Below are 18,857 nucleotides of genomic sequence, written 5' to 3' on the forward strand. Positions count from 1 at the left end.
AGCAAATAGCCACCTTTGTCCTGACCCAGTAATTGGAGTGCCAGGCTATGAACTGAGGTGGCATGAGTGGGTCATATTGAACCAGTTTCGAACCACCCAAGGAAGCTGTGACTCTCTCGTGTATATGTGGGGAGCTGCAGATTCCCCAGCGTGTGACTGTGGTGCAGCTTGCCAGACAATTTATCACACAGTAAATGAGTGCCCAATAACATGCTTTATTGGTGGTCTTCCAGCGCTACATTAAGCAACTCCTGAGACAGTGCAATATCTAGCTGACTTGGACTTTAACTTATAACAACTTTCCATGTAATAATGATGGCTTGTGCTTTTACAAATTGTTTAACGTCATACGAATAAATCAAATAAAAACATCCAGTGGATAAACGACATGCCCTTCATTTCACTGCCATCTGCTGGCCAACGCCTGTCTTTTGCACTTTTTTACGTGAATGGTGACTGAGGCTAAAAGGGCCAAAGTCTACATTAGCTTTCGGCATTGTAGTAAGGAATGCACACGATATGAATGAAGCAAATTTCATCAGCAATACAGTCTGCGCGCATCAACGGTGCATGTGCCTGCCTTTGTGCTAAAAGAGTATCACAAAGTAGTCATAGTGGGCAGGCTTCGAATGCATTCTTATTTGCTAGGGGTCAAAAGAGTTTACTGTAAGGCTAAGCGCTCGACCATGTGTGAGATGACCCGGAACTTGGAATGTGGTGTACCTGAGCCTTACATCTACTGTGTTGATATGAAGAAATAAAGTCATACAGGTTTAGAACGACATAATTATTATATTATATTACTTTCCCTTTTACTGGCTAGATTTATTGATTAAAAATAAACTCTTGGTATATATCTTAGATATGTTATTACTTAATAATGTGGCCTCTTTATGGCATTGTTTTCATCTAGATGTCATCATAAGGATTTCTTCAGAAATGTTGTCACCATGAATAGCTAAATCAAAACTCACGTTCACATCCACTCATACACAATCACAATCAAACTTTTATTAATAAAAAATATCTTCCTGGCCATCTCAAATAATGTCAATATGGCATAATTTTACAGTGTATTAGGATCCATTTACTCTTAGAGGATATTAAGTAAAGATACGTTTCCTGAATTACAGAAAAAAAACATATTATTCACAAATTCACAAATCAATATATTCACAAAATAAATCACTCAATCAAACAATAGTTTTTAATACTAAGTTTTGCAGAATTTCCTCTGCCTGTAAGGAATGTCCATATGAATGTTGTGATGAATCAACTTCAAACAATGGTGATTACAAACAATAAGATGTCTGTCTCCTTTTCCTAAGTTCTCTGAGCTCCTTAAAGACCTGTGGAAAGAAACATTTCAAAACCTATAGACTTCCTACAGATTTTAATATTGAAATAAATACACACACGCACGCATGTGCACACGCACACACACATTAGAATATGACAGCTACACAAGAGGAGGTACATACCCATATACACACAGCACTGAGGAGAACTTTACTCAAAGCCAGTCCTACAGAGGCCCAAAAGGTTGACAGCCCTGCATCCATATTCACATGAGTCATGCTAATGTTCTTCGATGACCCATTAATAAACTTGGTGAAGTTTATAACCCTGGCAAAGGTCGGTGAATCTGATGGCATACAATCTAGGGAGACAATCACAGAGCTACTGAGCAGAAAAAGAAAAAACTATGCCGTTTTGGAAACAATGTACACAGACGACTTAACTTAAAGAATATTGTGTTTGTGTTTGAAATATTTATGTTGTTTAAGAGATAGTTCACCCGTAAATGCAAATTCTGTCATCATTTAGTCACCATCATGCTGTTTCAAACCTATGGGACTGTACATTCTTTATTCTATGGAACACAAAAGGAAATGACCTCATTCACAATTTACTTTCATTGCAGCTTTTTTCCCCCACACTATAATTGAATGAGGAGGACTGAGGCTGTCAGTGTGCTTTCACACTAGCCCTTTTGGTATGTACCCAGGTTCATTTGAATGTTGTGAACAATGATTGCCAAGCTTGTGTGGTTTACAAGGGCACCCAAGTTCGGAAAACACTGATCACATTTGAAAAGGTGGTCTGGGTTCATGTGAACTCCAGTACAGTTCGCTGCTGATATGACCGCAATCGCCCGACATTGCAGTGGTGAACTGCTATTGATGCAGATAAGGGGAAGGGGGGGAGGAAACAAACCAGGATTAGGACAAAGCAGTCGAACCAAAGCAGTCCCCAAAATTCTTCTTTCCACATAAAGAATGCCAAACAGGTTTAAAACAACATGAAATAAATGGTGACAATTTTTTTTTGAGTGAAAAGCCTTTTCAAACTGAAATGGGCAAATTGTGAAGAATCACTTCATATGTACAGTATTCAGTTGTTGGTCATTTGTATTGTCCTCTGTGTGTATGGGTGTGTAGTTTAACACAATTGTGTTACCATTTCATAGCAGTATCACAACATGCTGAATTAAATGTTGCAAATCATTAACAAGTGTAAATTGTTTTACTTACTCAAAACAAATAATACCTGAGATATTTAGGGTGAGCAAAGAGTGGTTATTTATCCCTCCGACCTTCGCTCTTAAGAAACACTTATAGGTCCCAGCATTTGCAGGTGAAACTTTCCTTAAGATCAAAGATGCATTTTTACCCAGTGACACAGAATTGTTGTACTTAGTTTGTTTGCCAACACATTTTTCCTGAATGAGGATTGACGAACAGGTTTTATTGTAGATCTTTAAAGAAACAGAAACAAATACATGTCAATATGTGCCACTGCACAAGTTTGTATGATGTATTAAAAAAATGTGTAAATACAGTAGTTCTGCTCATGCAACACGACTCAAATATATAGAAAAAAAAGGGTCTTAAAACTACGAAAACCAGTTCTAACATTCATGCCTGGGGACAAACATTTGGGGACTTTAAGCACTGTGAAAGTATTGGTAAAACATGTCTACACTTACTATTTTTTAAAGCTCACTAACAGTGTCCAACAGTGCATGTACATGTATTTCAAGAGATTTATGTCATTTATTTGTTTTATTTTTAATTTTATTTTTTCATGCAAATTCAGTCATGCAAATTCACACCACAGTGTCATTTCCACTACATCTCAAATTCTGTATTTGTGTTTAATGGAATTCTGTGGTGGAATGTATTATTTTGTAATTTTTTTATTAGACTCCTTTGTCTTGCTATGAATAATCTCATAGTTAACATTAGACATATCCTAAATATGCACAACAAAATAATATTTTCACAAAATTACAGTTTAGTTGGAAATGACGGCACATAAAATGATTCTGCCCTCAAGTGATTTCTTTCTTTGATTTTGCTTTTTCAAATATCTCTTGTCTCATATTTCATCTTAAGCATACTTTTCACTGACACTTTTCTTGATTTAGTTAAAGGGTAACTAAACACCTGCTCAGAGTCTGACTCCACCCACTAGAAATATTTGAAAATGCTGGAAAAGTGGGCAGACCCCGGCGGGGATAGAGGGAACGAACCGAGTGCGGGGCTGGGGGGGGCACCTGAGACTCGTAGTGACGGATTAATTGACAGCTGCTGTCAGACTCTATGTTATTATTATTCCTCACACGGTTGCAAGACCACATGTACATGAATCTGGCATGGTGAGCTGGAACCTGCTTACGTCAGCTGTCACCGCTTACGTCACGAAGTACCGCAACAGCCAATAGGAAAATTCAACTGCAGTAGCCACCGTTCAACCTGAAGAGGGCAGCACTTTGATGTTTTTACACCATATATTGTAGAATTAAAACACTTTATACACAAATGTCAAAAAAATTACTTGAATCAATGACCAGTAGGCCTACTAATAAAGCCCCATGCTTACAGATCATTAACTAAAAAAAGTTGGTTTAGGGTTTAGTTACCCTTTAATAAGTACGCTAACTTTTTAGAGAAATACTTTAGTAGGGTTAAAATCATTTTGTGTGGTGGCATAACTGTAGAACAGCTGTAATTTTATTAAAAATTGGTCGCAATAATTCACACACTAAATATTGAAACTAAATCTTTTTGTTCAGACATGTAAACATTTTTATTTTTACAATACATTCTCTTAGTTTAATGTTGAAAGTCTGGGTCAGGAAAAACCTAAAACCAGTAAAAACAGTAAAACCAATGTCCCATTATGTTATAATATGGCCTTCATATAACAAAAAGAAAAATCTTGAAATTTGTTTGTTTCAATACAAATCAACCCATAGGACATGAAATTACCCAAAGTTGAAGAAACACCCTTATGTGTTAAGAGGATCAAACCAAAATTATGAGAATCTCTCTCAATCCAACGGGACGGGACCCCTTTAACAGCAAAACATGTTTTATATTCGAATCAGCCTGAAATTCTTGATGCAGTGTTTTAGAAGTAAGTTATCAAACTTCTTGCCCATTTTTTCTTTGAAATCCAGGAACTTAATACGCAATTTGAAAATCACACAATGCTTATGCTAAAATCAACTGATCAACACAACACTATGTCCATGTCCACCCAAGAAATGTACTTATTTTGTTGTCACATGGACTATTTAAATGTATTACTTTTAGTCAAGTCAAGTGGTTTTTATTGTCAATCAACCATATACAGTTAGTACAGTACATAGCGAAATGAGAAAACGTTCCTCAAGGACCATAGTGCTACATAAAACAACATAGGATAAACACAGAACCACATGAGACTACACAGACTAAAGACTTTAGGATGCATTAAGCAAAAGCTGTTTGGTACTCTAAAATTCTAAACTAAATTCTTGCCTAAAGAACCTTTTTTTTTCACACCTGGCATAGATGCAACATCATCAAAATAAATATTTTCAGTTACAGATGCCATTATAGAAACTCACTATTCACAGTCAGCCATCATTAATTAAATCAATGTGTGATAGTGTCCAATAACAGGACAGTTACTGAGATTAAGCCAGTAGTATTTGGCTGGTCATGTGATTCTAACATGGTGGCCCCATGCGCTTTTATAAGATTACTGACAAGATTCTCATTTATCTCATTCAAGTGCTCATGATATTTTTATAATTCATATAATTAATAATTTGTTTATTTTGGAGTAAATCCTTACTGATGAGGAAAATATTACTGAGTGCATCGTTAATAAGGATATATTTGACATCTTTGACACTGCAAAACAGATTGATATAGCAGAAATAGGACACAAACTACAAAACTCTTTTGGCCAAGCAATGTGGATATATGAATATTTGAGGAGGTGTTCCACAAATCAGCATCTACAGATATTTCATAAATTCAGCATGTTCATATATAGACATGCACCTCATGCTTTCCAGCAGTGATCATCTGAGATTTGAGGGTCATGTCTCACCTTGTACCAAGTAACAGAGGTGTAGCTTTGACTGTTTTTAAAGGCAGCACAGGGCAAAATGATGTGATCTCTGCAGTCTGCTGTGATTAACAATGGCTTGTCTTCAGCAACTATTACACTAAGGGTAAACACTAAACAGAAAATATATATATACACATTATAGCTCAAAAACAGGAATAATCTTGTCTAAGAGTTTAAATGGCATTTTCAAAACAATAAGTATATTAGCTAAAAGTGGCATGTAAAATAGAGAGAGAGAAAATAGGGTTACTTACCCAACACTTTCAAACGTATCATCATCATCTTCGAAAATGATGAACTGACACTCACACTTCCTCTAAAGTTGGCTCTTTTCCACTGCTCATTATATTCATATTTTCTGAGGAAAATCTTTGTGTGGGTTGCATAAGTGGTTGGAGAATTACTGCAGTCAACCCTAACTTCTCATTTGAGTCATATTGAACAAACACACTTTCAGTATTGTTGGTTGGGGAGGAGTAACAAAAAGGTTGAGTTTTCCCTTCCTGTTCCAGCACTCAAAAACCAGTCAATTTTAAAATACTTTATTTAGTAAATAATAAAAAAAGTGGAAGTATTAAATAACAACACTGTCATCATTTCTATACATGGATGTGATTAACCAATGAACAAGTAATATAAACAAATAAAAGATTACACTTGCATACACCCAGGCAATTAACAGTACAATCTTAACTATTTTGTTTATTTGAATAATATTTTATTTTAAATCATTCAAAGTTAATGCTGTAAATTATACATTTGATTAATAATTTTAATGCAATTCATATTTTTCCTTTTTAATAGTATGTGAACAAACGAAATAGCACCTTATTTAAATTTCAGATCAAAGACACTCAACTACTTCCTATGAACATCCAAGCAAACTATGTTCCTAAAGGTTTTCATCAGCTTGTACAAGTTGACACACACACACACACACACACGATTTAGTGTTTGGTGGAAATAAAAAAAAATGCTTGACATGCATGATACAATTGAGACATTTTCATGTTGTTTTTTTGTATGCTAAAAAATTCTCACTAAACATTTAAGATTAGAAATTCTGTTTTATGCATTTCTTTGCAACCAATATCAAAATGTAAATTGTATCACCAGAGAAACAGCAGTACTGTGTGTAGAGTCATTTTAACCCCACCCATTGCTTAGGCACAGCCATTCTCACCTGCTGAATAATACTGATCCTCTAATGATAATGAGAGGAGAATCAGATTGACTGAAGGAAGGATATTATAATATAATTTGATGCATTTATTGGAGACTGCATTGCGAAATTACTAAATGCTGCACAGCAGCTGTTTTGTTTTGGAGACGAATATGCAGTTGCATCACGATCTTAACAGTAGCCTACATTCTGTAGTTTCAGTTTAGTAGGCTATCTACGTGTTGTTGTTTGTTTCTTTCTGGGACCTTTCGCAAAACCTAATGCAAAACATGAAAGTGTGCATGGAAGATTAAATGCATTTTCTACTTACAAATAATAATGTAGAATTGTAGCATGATCTTCGTTTTGTATACTTTTCGATTTGCTTGCACTTTTGCAGCAATCCAGGAAACAATGACGCGATCGATCTCGTCATAGTTTTCATACAATCATAACAAAACAAACAGGTTAAAAAAAAACGGCCACTCTCGCGGGGGGAAAAAACCAACACAAAAAGGTGTTAGCGATTTAAATGACAGTCGGATCAAATCTGTTCCGTACATTCGCCTGCTTCTTTCAGTTACGTTTTCACACAGTTGCATAGTAACAATGTACAAAGTTGTACAACGCAGCCTGCAAACATCCAGTGCTTGAAGTGGGTTGGTAAGCAGTACCTGCACATCTATAATTTATTCTACAGAGTACCACCACTTCTCAGAGTCTCCCAGTACGATATAATGTTTTTATTTATTGTAAGTCAGTGATTTGATGCGGCCTGCCAATCATTTTATCTGACCTTCCAAATTATGTAGGATAAAATCTCGGCGGTAAACAACTGGGCCCTCTCCGCGTAAAACTCAGCGGTGAGTTTAACAACATTCAACACCTGCAACAGCATCGACGCTCGTCAAGCGATCAGTGGTCCAGTTCCAGAGGAGCGCTTGTTTAATCTTTTCTGAACATAGTTCAGTTTCAAACTTCTCCAAAACATGAACACACAACTTTTGGGCGAGCACATTTTATCGCGTCTTATTCACTCAAAAATATTTGTGCAAATTGCTTAATTTAAATTTTTTTAGCATAAACACACACACACATATATATATATATATATACATACATACATACATTCAGGCCCATAAATATTGGGACATCGACACAATTCTAATCTTTTTGGCTCTATACACCACCACAATGGATTTGAAATGAAACGAACAAGATGTGCTTTAACTACAGACTTTCAGCTTTAATTTGAGGGTATTTACATCCAAATCAGGTGAACGGTGTAGGAATTACAACAGTTTGTATATGTGCCTCCCACTTTTTAAGGGACCATAAGTAATGGGACAGATTAACAATCATAAATCAAACTTTCACTTTTTAATACTTGGTTGCAAATCCTTTGCAGTCAATTACATCCTGAAGTCTGGAACGCATAGACATCACCAGACGCTGGGTTTCATCCCTGGCGATGCTCTGCCAGGCCTCTACTGCAACTGTCTTCAGTTCCTGCTTGTTCTTGGGGCATTTTCCCTTCAGTTTTGTCTTCAGCAAGTGAAATGCATGCTCAATCGAATTCAGGTCAGGTGATTGACTTGGCCATTGCATAACATTCCACTTCTATGATCAGATAATATTGCCCGAAACACTTAATAATTCATCCTGCTGCTTTTGTCAGCGGTCACATCATCAATAAATACAAGAGAACCAGTTCCATTGGCAGCCATACATGCCCACGCCATGACACTACCATCACCATGCTTCACTGATGAGGTGGTATGCTTTGGATCATGACCAGTAATTTCCTTCTCCATACTCTTCTCTTCCCATCACTCTGGTACAAGTTGATCTTTGTCTCATCTGTCCATAGGATGTTGTTCCAGAACTGTGAAGGCTTTTTTAGATGTTGTTTGGCAAACTCTAATCTGAACTTCCTGTTTTTGAGGCTCACCAATGGTTTACATCTTGTGGTGAACCCTCTGTATTCACTCTGGTGAAGTCTTCTCTTGATTGTTGACTTTGACACACATACACCTACCTCCTGGAGAGTGTTCTTGATCTGGTTAACTGTTGTGAAGGGTGTTTTCTTCACCAGGGAAATAATTCTTCGGTCATCCACCACAGTTGTGGGTCTTTTGGTGTTGCTGAGCTCACCGGTGCGTTCTTTCTTTTTAAGGATGTTCCAAACAGTTGATTTGGCCACACCTAATGTTTTTGCTATCTCTCTGATGGGTTTGTTTTGATTTTTCAGCCTAATGATGGCTTGCTTCACTGATAGTGACAGCTCTTTGGATCTCATATTGAGAGTTGACAGCAACAGATTCCAAATGCAAATAGCACACTTGAAATGAACTCTGGACCTTTTATCTGCTCCTTGTAAATGGGATAATGAGGGAATAACACACACCTGGCCATGGAACAGCTGAGCAGCCAATTGTCCCATTACTTTTGGTCCCTTAAAAAGTGGGAGGCACATATACAAACTGTTGTAATTCCTACACCGTTCACCTGATTTGGATGTAAATACCCTCACATTAAAGCTGAAAGTCTGCAGTTAAAGCACATCTTGTTCATTTCATTTCAAATCCATTGTGGTGGTGTATGGAGCCAGAAAGATTAGAATTGTGTCAATGTCCCAATATTTATGGACCTGACTGTATATATCCGACAAAACATTGCCAACTCGCATCTCAGAATTTCATTCTGAGACACTATTCTTCTCACCACAATTGTAGAGCGGTTATTTGAGCTACCATAGACTTTGTCAGCTTGAATTTGTCTGGTCATTCTCTGTTGACCTCTCTCATCAACAATTCATTTCCATCCACAGAACTGCCACTCACTGGATGTTTTTGGCACCATTCTGAGTAAATACTTTAGACTGTTGTGTGTGAAAATCCCAAGAGTTACAGAAATACTCAAACCAGCCCATCTGGCACCAACAATCATCCATGCGATTATCTAATCAGCCAATCATGTGGAAGCAGTGGAGTTCATAAAATCAAGCATATACGGGTCAGGAGATTCATTTAATGTTCAAATCAGCCATCAGAATGGGGGGGGTTATCTCAGTGATTTGGACTGTGGCATGATTGTTGGAGCCAGATGGGCTGGTTTGAGTATTTCTGTAACTGCTTGGAGGGGGGTCTACACAACAGGTCCACAATAGGTGGTTTTAATGTTATATATATATATACACACACACAGTACTGTGCAAAAGATTTAGGCACTTGTGGAAAAGGTTGCATAGTGAGGAATCCTTAAAAAAAATATGCCATAATTAGTTTATACCATAATAATTTTCATTTTTCCATTAACGTCATCCAAAGTCTAGTAAACATTAAAAAAAAAAAAAAAAATATTTGGTGTGACCAACTTTGCCTTCAAAACAGCACCAGTTCTCCTAGGGACACCTGGACACAGTTTTTCTTGGTTGTTGGCAGATATGATGTTGAAAGCTTCTTGGAGAATTCTCCACAGTTCTTCTATATATTTAGGCTGTCTTAGTTGCTTCTGTCTCATCATGTAATCCCATACTGACACAATGTTTGGTGGGGGTCTCTGTGGGGCCATGCAATCTGTTGCAGGGCTCCCTGTTCTTCTATTCTAATATTTTCCATTTGCAAAAGTAATGTTTGGGAGTCTAAAATGTATATTACCTATTGACACAGTACAGCTAAATATATAAATAACCATCTTAATATATATACGATCGATCGATCGATAGATCGATAGATAGATAGGAGTTTAAAACATAAAATATGTAGGAGTATTGCTATATTTTCCCCTTAGGAGCAATCCATCGTCTGTCATGTTGTCTAAAAACAGTTCTGTCTGTTGTTTTATCTAAAATACTCAAATGACAGTCCAAAACAAAAATATGTACAGGATGTAAAATTGTTAACTTTAGGGAAAAATATCAAATGTAACAGTGTGCAGCTTTGGCAAAGCCAGAATAAAGACCTACTTATTAGTAACCTTCTGCAACTCTTTCCCTCAACAGCTGTAAAACAGACCCCTTTTATGGACAGTTACTTCTCCCCTAGGAATAAACCATCTATAAAAAGAAATTAAGAATAACAAATACAGAAAATAAAAAATGTCATCAGCCCAACTTAATGGTGCAATTGATCCTTTAAATGTTTAGAGCGTTGGATTGTTTTCTTCTTATTCTTCTAAATATGACTTGATCACACACCTGCAAAAGAAATGCTATTAGACAGGCTTCAGCCATACAATACACACTCTCCCATGTACTGTCCTCTCAGCAATCAGACACTGTGGTTGTAATTTTTATTAATTTCTTAATTCAAAAGATTTTCCGTAATTGCAGTTTAGTCAAAGCATCTTAATGGTCAGGTGATAAAGGAATTGAAAGTCAGGGCTTATTCTGAAACCTTATTACTAACCTGATGTGCACACAACACTTGCTCCTTTATCACGACATATATAATGTAGTATCAGTTAGTCTTTTTTATTTGTTTTTGCAACGTTTGCTACAAAACCATCGCGAACCTTTGCAGTACAAAAGCATTATTTTCGGTTATAAGAGGAGCACGTGTGGGTGTGTGTGGGCGTAAAGGTGTGAGGAAATGTGAGCAACGGGGTATATATTTGAAGCGAAGAGCTTGTTCACGAGTGTTATTATGGTTCTCTCAGTTTCCTGTTGTGCAATAGTTTCTAGAGGTGTAAAATGCGAAAAAGGTAAAAATATTTTTAAATATTTTTTTAAAACGCAATGGTACACAGTATAATTCGATAATTTACTCTACAGCAGTGCTTCCCAAACTTTTTACAGTGGTGTACCCCTACAAAAATTCAACATCCTTACCCCCTCTATAACATTCACACAATGTATTTTGAAATTATGTATATTAACGCTCCCTTATATAGCATGTAATGTTTTGTACATGATATATTAATCATATAGTACATGTAAATGGCTTACCGATTGAGATGGAAATGCTAGATATGATATAGCCTGCATAACTTGAAAACATATCGGTTACCTAACGTAACCTCGGTTCTCTCTAGATGAGGGAACGAGTATTGCGTAAGCTAGCTTACGCTACGGGAAAGATTCATCTTTTCTGAGATATTGAAGCCAAAAAATTATCCTTAATTTTTGTATCCATTGTCAACGCAGTGCGGCAGCTGCAGACTTTGAGCGGGCTATCTAGCGAGCTCATAGGTTGCTCTGCGGCAACTGCTGTAGCCTATAGACGAGCTTGGGTGAACTCGCATCCAATGAGAGGTGTCCGCGCGCTCACTGCATCAAAGCCCGCCAAAATGGGCGTGACTAGAGTGCATATAAGCGTAGTTCGTAGGCTGGAACCCTGGTTTTCATTGACTGAAGCGAAAAGTCGCTCGTGGCGCGAGCACGGCCGGCTACGCAATATTCGTTCCCTCATCTAGAGAGAACCGAGGTTACGTTAGGTAACCGATATGTTCTCTTACGAGAGGTTCTCTCGAATTGCGTAAGCTAGCTTACGCTACGGGAACCCATTGTCAACGCCGTGCGCGCCAAGCATCCACTGTATGAGCCCCAGGGAATTAAGGGGGGACCCGGGGGAGCTCTTATGAGTGGGGAAATAATATTTGGCCGGCAAGAATGCGGGTCATTGATTGTGTAATACATAAGCACATAGTGGGAAGGGAACGACAGAGCGCCGGTGCCGGTCTGTGTGGAATGTGACCCATCAGTGCAGCTCACCAGGGGAGCTGTAGCGTATTAAACCGCTAGTAGTTTTGCCTGCAGAGCGGGCACTTCCATATTGTAAAATCTGACAAAGGTGGAGGGGGATGTCTAAAAAACGGTTTTGAGTGAAAGGTATTTCAAATCCACGGACTGAAGTGGTTCGAAAGGGGGGCTTTCATAGCTTCGAGAACTATAGAAAGATCCCAGATAGGAACCGATGGGGGGCGCGGGGGGTTCATCCTTCTAGCTCCCCTGAGGAAGCGGATGACCAGCTCGTTTTTACCCCATGACTGACCGTGCAGGGGTTCAGTGAACGCCGCAACGGCCGCCACATACACTTTGAGCGTGGATGGGGATCTGCCCTTATCCAGCAGCTCTTGTAGGAATACGAGCAGCGACGACACCCCACATGTCCGCGGGTCCAGGTCTCTGTCGGTGCACCATTTTGAGAACACAGACCATTTTGACGCATAGAGTCTTCTCGTGGAAGGGGCTCTAGCGTGTATGATGGTGTTTATTACTCCTTCTGGCAGAGCGACGGGTAGTCGTTGATCACCCACGCATGCAGTGCCCAGCGCTCTGGGTGGGGATGCCAGATTGTGCCGCGAGCTTGAGAGAGGAGATCTGCTCTCACTGGGATGGGCCACGGCGCTGTCAGTGACAGCTGCGTAAGCTCCGGGAACCATGTCTGATTCTCCCAACGCGAGGCTATGAGGAGCACCGAGTGACTCGTTTCCCTGATCCTCTGCATTACCTGTGGCAATAGCGAGACGGGAGGGAAGGCGTAAAGCGGGCGTCTGGGCCAGTCCTGGGCCAGCGGCGTCCTCGCTTCGAGAAAAATATTGGGCAGTGAGAGTTCTCTTTGGGCGCAAAGAGGTCTATCTCTGCTCTGCCGAATAGGTGCCATAGCGTCTGGACTGTTTGAGCGTGCAGGGACCATTCCCTGGGGAATATTGTCTCTGGACAGTCTGTCGGGCCGTCGTTCAGGTGGCCTGGCACGTGCGTCGCCCTCAGCGGCGCAGGTGGCACTGGGACCAACTCAGTATGCGTTTGCGTCAGATGGAAGAGGTTCCTGGATCTGACCCGCCCTGACGGTTTAGGTAGGATACCACAGATCTGTTGTCGAATGGACCAGGACATGGTGACCCTGAATGACCGGGAGAAAGCGCACGAGCGCGTACTCGACCCCTATCATTTCCAGACAATTTATGTGAAGGAGCTTTTCCTGAACTGACCATAGGCCGAAAACCGGAGAGCCCTCGCAGACCGCGCCCAAACCCGTGTTGGACGCGTCTGTTGAGATGACTTTTCGGCGAGATACAGCTCCCATTGTCACTCCCTGCTGATACCATTCGGCCACTGTCCAGGGCTGCAGAGCTGATATACAGGTCTGAGTCACCTTGATGGGCTGGCGGCCTGTGGCCCATGCCCGGCGAGACGCGCGGGTGTTTTTGCCAATGCTGAAGCGGGCGCATGTGCAGTAAACCCAGCTGAAGTACTGCTGCGTCTGAGGCCATGTAACCTAGCACTCTCTGGAATTTCTTCAGAGGCGTGAGGCTGTTCATCTGAAAAGATGCGGCTAGTCGCTGAACACGGCGCACGCTGTGTAGATAAGCGAGCCGTCATTGCCACGGAGTCTAGTTCTATTCCAAGGAAGGAAATTGTCTGACTGGGCTGTAGTGAGCTCTTGGTCCAATTGACTGCAAGACCCAAACTGTTCAGATGGCTGAGGAGAACTGCTCTGTGAGACAGAAGCTCCATATGTGACTGTGCCATAATCAGCCAGTCGTCCAAATAGTTCAAAATTTGCAAACCCTGACTCCACAGGGGTGCGAGCGCCGCATCCATGCACTTCGTGAAAGTACGGGGTGCTAAGAACAGGCCGAACAGGAGGATGGTGTATTGATAAACCTGGCCGTCGAAGGCGAATCTCAAGAATGGCCTGTGATGGGGATTTATCTGAATCTGAAAGTATGCATCTTTCAGATCGAGAGAAATAAACCAGTCCCTCTGGCGCACATGCGCGAGGAGTTTCCTGATTGTAAGCATTTTGAACGGTCTTTTTGCAAGCAAGTTGTTCAAAACCCTGAGATCTAATATGGGTCTGAGGCCGCCGTCTTTCTTGGGAACAAGAAAATAACGGCTGTAAAGCCCCGACTCGCTCAGAGAGGGTGGCACTTTCTCTATGGCCCTTTTGCACAGAAGGCTTGCTATTTCTGAGCGAAGCATGCACGCTGCTTCCGTGTTCACAGTGGTTTCGAGCCAGCTCTGAAGCGAGGAGGGCGGCAATCAAACTGTAGCAAATAGCCCTGTTGTATTGTGCTTAACACCCACTTGGATATCCCTGGAATAGTTTCCCACGCTTTGAAGCGTAGCGCTAGAGGGTGAATGGCCAATTCGCTCTGATTGCCGCACACAGAGCTGAACAAAATGTGTGAGCTGCGTTTAGTGTGTTCATGCATGATTGCTCGCAGACAGCATGAACAGGCTGTTTTGTGAGTGACTTCCGATTGGAATGAATGGGGAAAGAGTCACATCTGTTACGTGATGCGCAAGCATAGTCATGGGCACGGGACTTACACACAGAGGAATGTTTGCTGGCCGTGTAACAGAGCGGGCAGAGAATGGGCGAGCACACGTATTCGTGGGCGCATGTATTGACTCTAGCGCTCGAGCGGTTCGTAACCGCTTTATGTGAGCATGCTCTGGTGGGGACACGAGACATGCAGTGCTTGTGTGCAGAAGTGAACACTGGATTGTGGGCACATTTTCTACACATAGGGCTGGTCGTGTGACAGAGCGGCCAGAGAATGGGCGCGCGCACGCATTTGTGGGCGCGCAAGCATTTGTCATCTCTCGGTCACAGTCAGCGCGGCCATGCACTTCCCTATAGCTTGGGCTGCAGCTTTGGTTGCGCGGAGGGCGAGGTCCGTAGCAGTCCGTATGTCTGCAACCGCCTCTGGATGCCTACTTTCCTCATCCCACTCCCACAGAAGGTCCGCTTGGAGGATCTGTAGGACGGCCATAGAGTGCAGAGCAGATGCAGCTTGGCCGGCGGCGGAATAGGCGCGGCCAACACAGGCGGAAGTTGTTCTGCAGGCCTTAGACGGGAGCACTGGTTTAGACCGCCATCTCGCGGAGGGCGGGCAAAAGGTGTGCTGCTACCGCATCCTCGACCGGAGGGATGGAAGCGTAGCCCTTCTCAGTGGCGCCGTCCACCGAGCAAGAGAGGTGGAGACGTGGGATCGGACCCTGGCCGAGAAAGGCGTGTTCCATAATTTGGAAAGCTCGGCGTGGAGTTCCGGCAGGAAGGGAGCGGCCCAGGTAGCGGGTGCTGCGTGGCGGCGGCTCTGTAGAAAGCAGCCGTCAAGTCTGTTGGGTGCCTGCTCAAGGGGCGGTGACCACTCGAGCCCGAGGCGGTCGGCGGCCTGTGTGAGGAGGCGTGTTAGTTCCCCTTCGACTCCGGCGCGGGTCCTGCTGGATTCCTGGGCCGAGGAGGAGGCGTGTGAGCCTGACCACTCCTCGCTGTCCGAAGCCATGATGGAACAGCCCTTATCCTCCGCTTCTTCGTCCGAGATGGCAGCAGAGCAGCCGCTCGGCGGCAACTGCACGTCCCGGGTGGGCGGGGAGGGTGAAGGCGATGCTCGAGGGATGGGCTCCGGCGAGGCAATCGCTTCTACCATTGTTTCCGGCAGCCTTAGAGAGCGGCTGAACGGAAGGCGGCGCGGCGGCTTCGGTCCTGAGCGTTTCGAGTCGAGCCCGCAGGGTCGACATCGGCAGCTCCTCGCAGAGATCGCATCCGCCTTCGGCGAGATAGATAGCCCGCTCAAGGTCTGCAGCTGCCGCACTGCGTTGACAATGGATACAGAAATTAAGGATAATTTTTTGGCTTCAATATCTCAGAAAAGATTAATCTTTCCCGTAGCGTAAGCTAGCTTACGCAATACGAGAGAACCTCTCGTAAGAGAACTCCCCCCTCATCGCGTCATGGTATGCAAGGATAGCGTTCGGTTCTGTTCCTGGAATTGCGTATCATTGCAGGTATGGTGTTGCCTGCAGAATTCGAGCATTGCGGTTAAGTATTTGTGCAATTGCGTGGTTGCAAGTATTACTGCGTGTAAATGTGGACAATTATTTGGCCGCACCGGCAGGGGCGTCGGACTGGGGGGGTAAAGGGTACCGAGTACCCAGGGCCCGAGGCAGGGGGGGCCCCTTAGAAGTCAGTTTTCTATACATACATATTTGGTACGGGGGCCCAGCAAGATGGTTTGTACCCAGGGCCCAAAATTTGGTGCTACGCCCCTGCGCACCGGATGTCTGACACCTACCATCAAAGCTTGTGAATTTATACCATCAGAATCAAAAATCCCTATGCATCTAACCTTAAACAACCTACAATTACTTTTTAAACTGCAAAAAAAAAAAAAAAGTTTCGGGTCCTTGAATAACGTATAACGTGTTTAATCTTTTAATTCTGAACATAGTTCAGTTTCACACTTTTCCAAAACAATGAACACGTAACTTTTGGGTGAGCACATTCAAATTACCCTCATTTAATGGGAGGATAGTAAACCGTGTAAAAAGGAAAAACAGACATAATGCTCTTTTTCAGTTTTGGACTACATTTATTTGTTCTTCAGTGAGACCGTAAGAACGATTTTTTGAAAATGTTATTTAAATACCCTTTTAAACATAATTAAATACTTTTTTAATGTAAATAAACACATTATTAACCCTTTTGTTTTGTATGTTAACAAGTTAGTTAGAATAAAGTGCTAGGTAAGATACATATTGTATTTCTTATGGAGAGGCAGTCTGGCAGGAGCTGCAGACAGGACTAAATTAAGGAGTTTTTTTCCATGTCTAATGCGATCAATAAATATGCTGCAGTCTCTACTAACTTCATCGGCATTTGAAAGTCGGAATATCGATTAGTATTTATAAACTTTAAGCAGAAAACATTACTACTTGACTATATGTTTGCCCTTCTCTGTCTGTCGGTACAACGCTGCTGGTTTACTCACTGCGATGTGTGTGGCAATGAGCTTCAACCACCAGGTCACCTCAATGCATTGAGATAGCTTACCTCGTATTCCGTTGTTTTAAAAAACGGAAAAGCAACAATGCCAACTACACAAAGAAGTTCAACATGTGAAAAATTGTCACGCCTCAGCGAAAGTTCCTGCTTTACCTGATGGCGACGTTCCTCCTTGCTGGGGATATCCAACTCAATCCAATACTTCATCGAGACCAAGTGTTACACTTGGAGTTGCTTTGCAACCATCAGATGATAGCAGTGATCAAGACAAGACAGACTACAATCGAGGAAATTTACCTGTGTGTCTTAGAGAGCTGCCTGGAATACCGTTGGTGAGTGACTGTTGTCTCCATGTATCGGTTGTGGAGAAACAGTACTGTTTTTTTAAACAGTAAACCATTCCAAAGTGATTTGGGATCGAGGTGCTAAACCAAAGGGCATATTGGGAGGACATTTAAATATCCTAAGTGTGACATCAAAACATGAACAACTTGAAAAACGACTTGTGGATTCAAACCTGTATTTTCTGTTTATCTGAAACATGGTTGACCAAGTAATTTCCTAGCTCTGCACTTGCAATGACTGGGTACAATCATTTCAGGCAAGACAGGACAAATGGCAGGGGTGGTGGGCTTCTCATTTATATGAAAGATCATCTTAAAAGCAAGTAAATTCATCTAGAATGCTCAAGCGAAAATGAATGTATTGCTGTAGCTATTACCTTATCTTTGCAAATGTCCTTCATTGTTGTGGGAGTTTATAGACCCCCCTCATCTGATATTTCATTTTATGACCATTTTAGAAATTTGCTTAAAGAAGTTGACTCAAGTAAAGAGTGCATTGTTCTTGGCGATTTTAACCTTAATTGGTCTGATAGAAAGACAAGAAGGGCACTGAAAAAAATAACTAAATTATATGATTTCACTCAATTTGTTGAGGGTCCAACATGGATTACTGCTACTTCACAAACTTTAATAGACCTAATAAATCAGACAGAATTATATACACTTTTAACCTTTTGGCAGGTCTATATACTCATATAGAATACCACAAAAAGACATGAGTGTGTTTGAAGAAGAGCACAGACAAACTAACTGGGCACCACTCTTATCTATTTATAATTTAGAAACTGCACATCAAACTCTTATAGATAAAATTAACAGTATAAATAGTAAATATGTAAAACAAGTTGGAAACAGTCATAGAAAGAGCAATTTACTTTGGATGAATGACCAGATATGGAGTCTTATGAAAAAGCGAGATTTTGCTTTAAAATCAGCTTTAAATCTGGTTTACGACTGGACAGTCTTGTTTTTAATAACCACGAAATAAGGTAAACCAAGGCACCATTTTTCTTAATATTTTAAATGATGCCAAGGGTAATAGTAAAATATTATGTCAAACCACAAATCAATTGACTAAGAAAGATTTCACATTAGGTAATAGATGCCTAGAATTACGTTTTCAAGTAAGAATAACTGATAAATCAGATAAAATTGCAGACATATTTTATAACTCTTTTGTTGACTCAGTTCAAAGTCTGTCTGATA

General features: G+C 41.2%; 1 protein-coding gene across 1 annotated transcript; it reads right to left on the reverse strand.

Moving 5' to 3' along the window:
- Nucleotides 1-1,002: 1,002 nt before the first annotated feature.
- On the reverse strand, nucleotides 1,003-5,915 carry LOC127631206 (uncharacterized). Its single transcript, XM_052109251.1, has 5 exons — nucleotides 5,664-5,915; nucleotides 5,389-5,519; nucleotides 2,551-2,758; nucleotides 1,482-1,660; nucleotides 1,003-1,349 (listed from the first exon to the last, which is right to left on the reverse strand). The coding sequence occupies exons 1-5, from the start codon at nucleotides 5,689-5,691 to the stop codon at nucleotides 1,293-1,295; spliced, it is 603 nt and encodes a 200-aa protein (XP_051965211.1). The 5' UTR covers nucleotides 5,692-5,915; the 3' UTR covers nucleotides 1,003-1,292.
- Nucleotides 5,916-18,857: the final 12,942 nt, after the last annotated feature.

Source organism: Xyrauchen texanus, chromosome 37, assembly GCF_025860055.1.
Source record: "Xyrauchen texanus isolate HMW12.3.18 chromosome 37, RBS_HiC_50CHRs, whole genome shotgun sequence".
NCBI classification, from domain to species: Eukaryota; Metazoa; Chordata; class Actinopteri; order Cypriniformes; family Catostomidae; genus Xyrauchen; species Xyrauchen texanus.

Excerpts from the sequence above, each read along its gene's own strand:
- LOC127631206 (XM_052109251.1), bottom strand. The coding sequence starts at position 5,691 with ATGATGATGATACGTTTGAAAGTGTTGG. Across the intron at positions 1,661-2,550 it reads GCTCACCCTAAATATCTCAG|ATTGTATGCCATCAGATTCA; the intron begins GTATTATTTGTT and ends TTGTCTCCCTAG. Across the intron at positions 1,350-1,481 it reads TCAGTGCTGTGTGTATATGG|GTCTTTAAGGAGCTCAGAGA; the intron begins GTATGTACCTCC and ends TTCTTTCCACAG.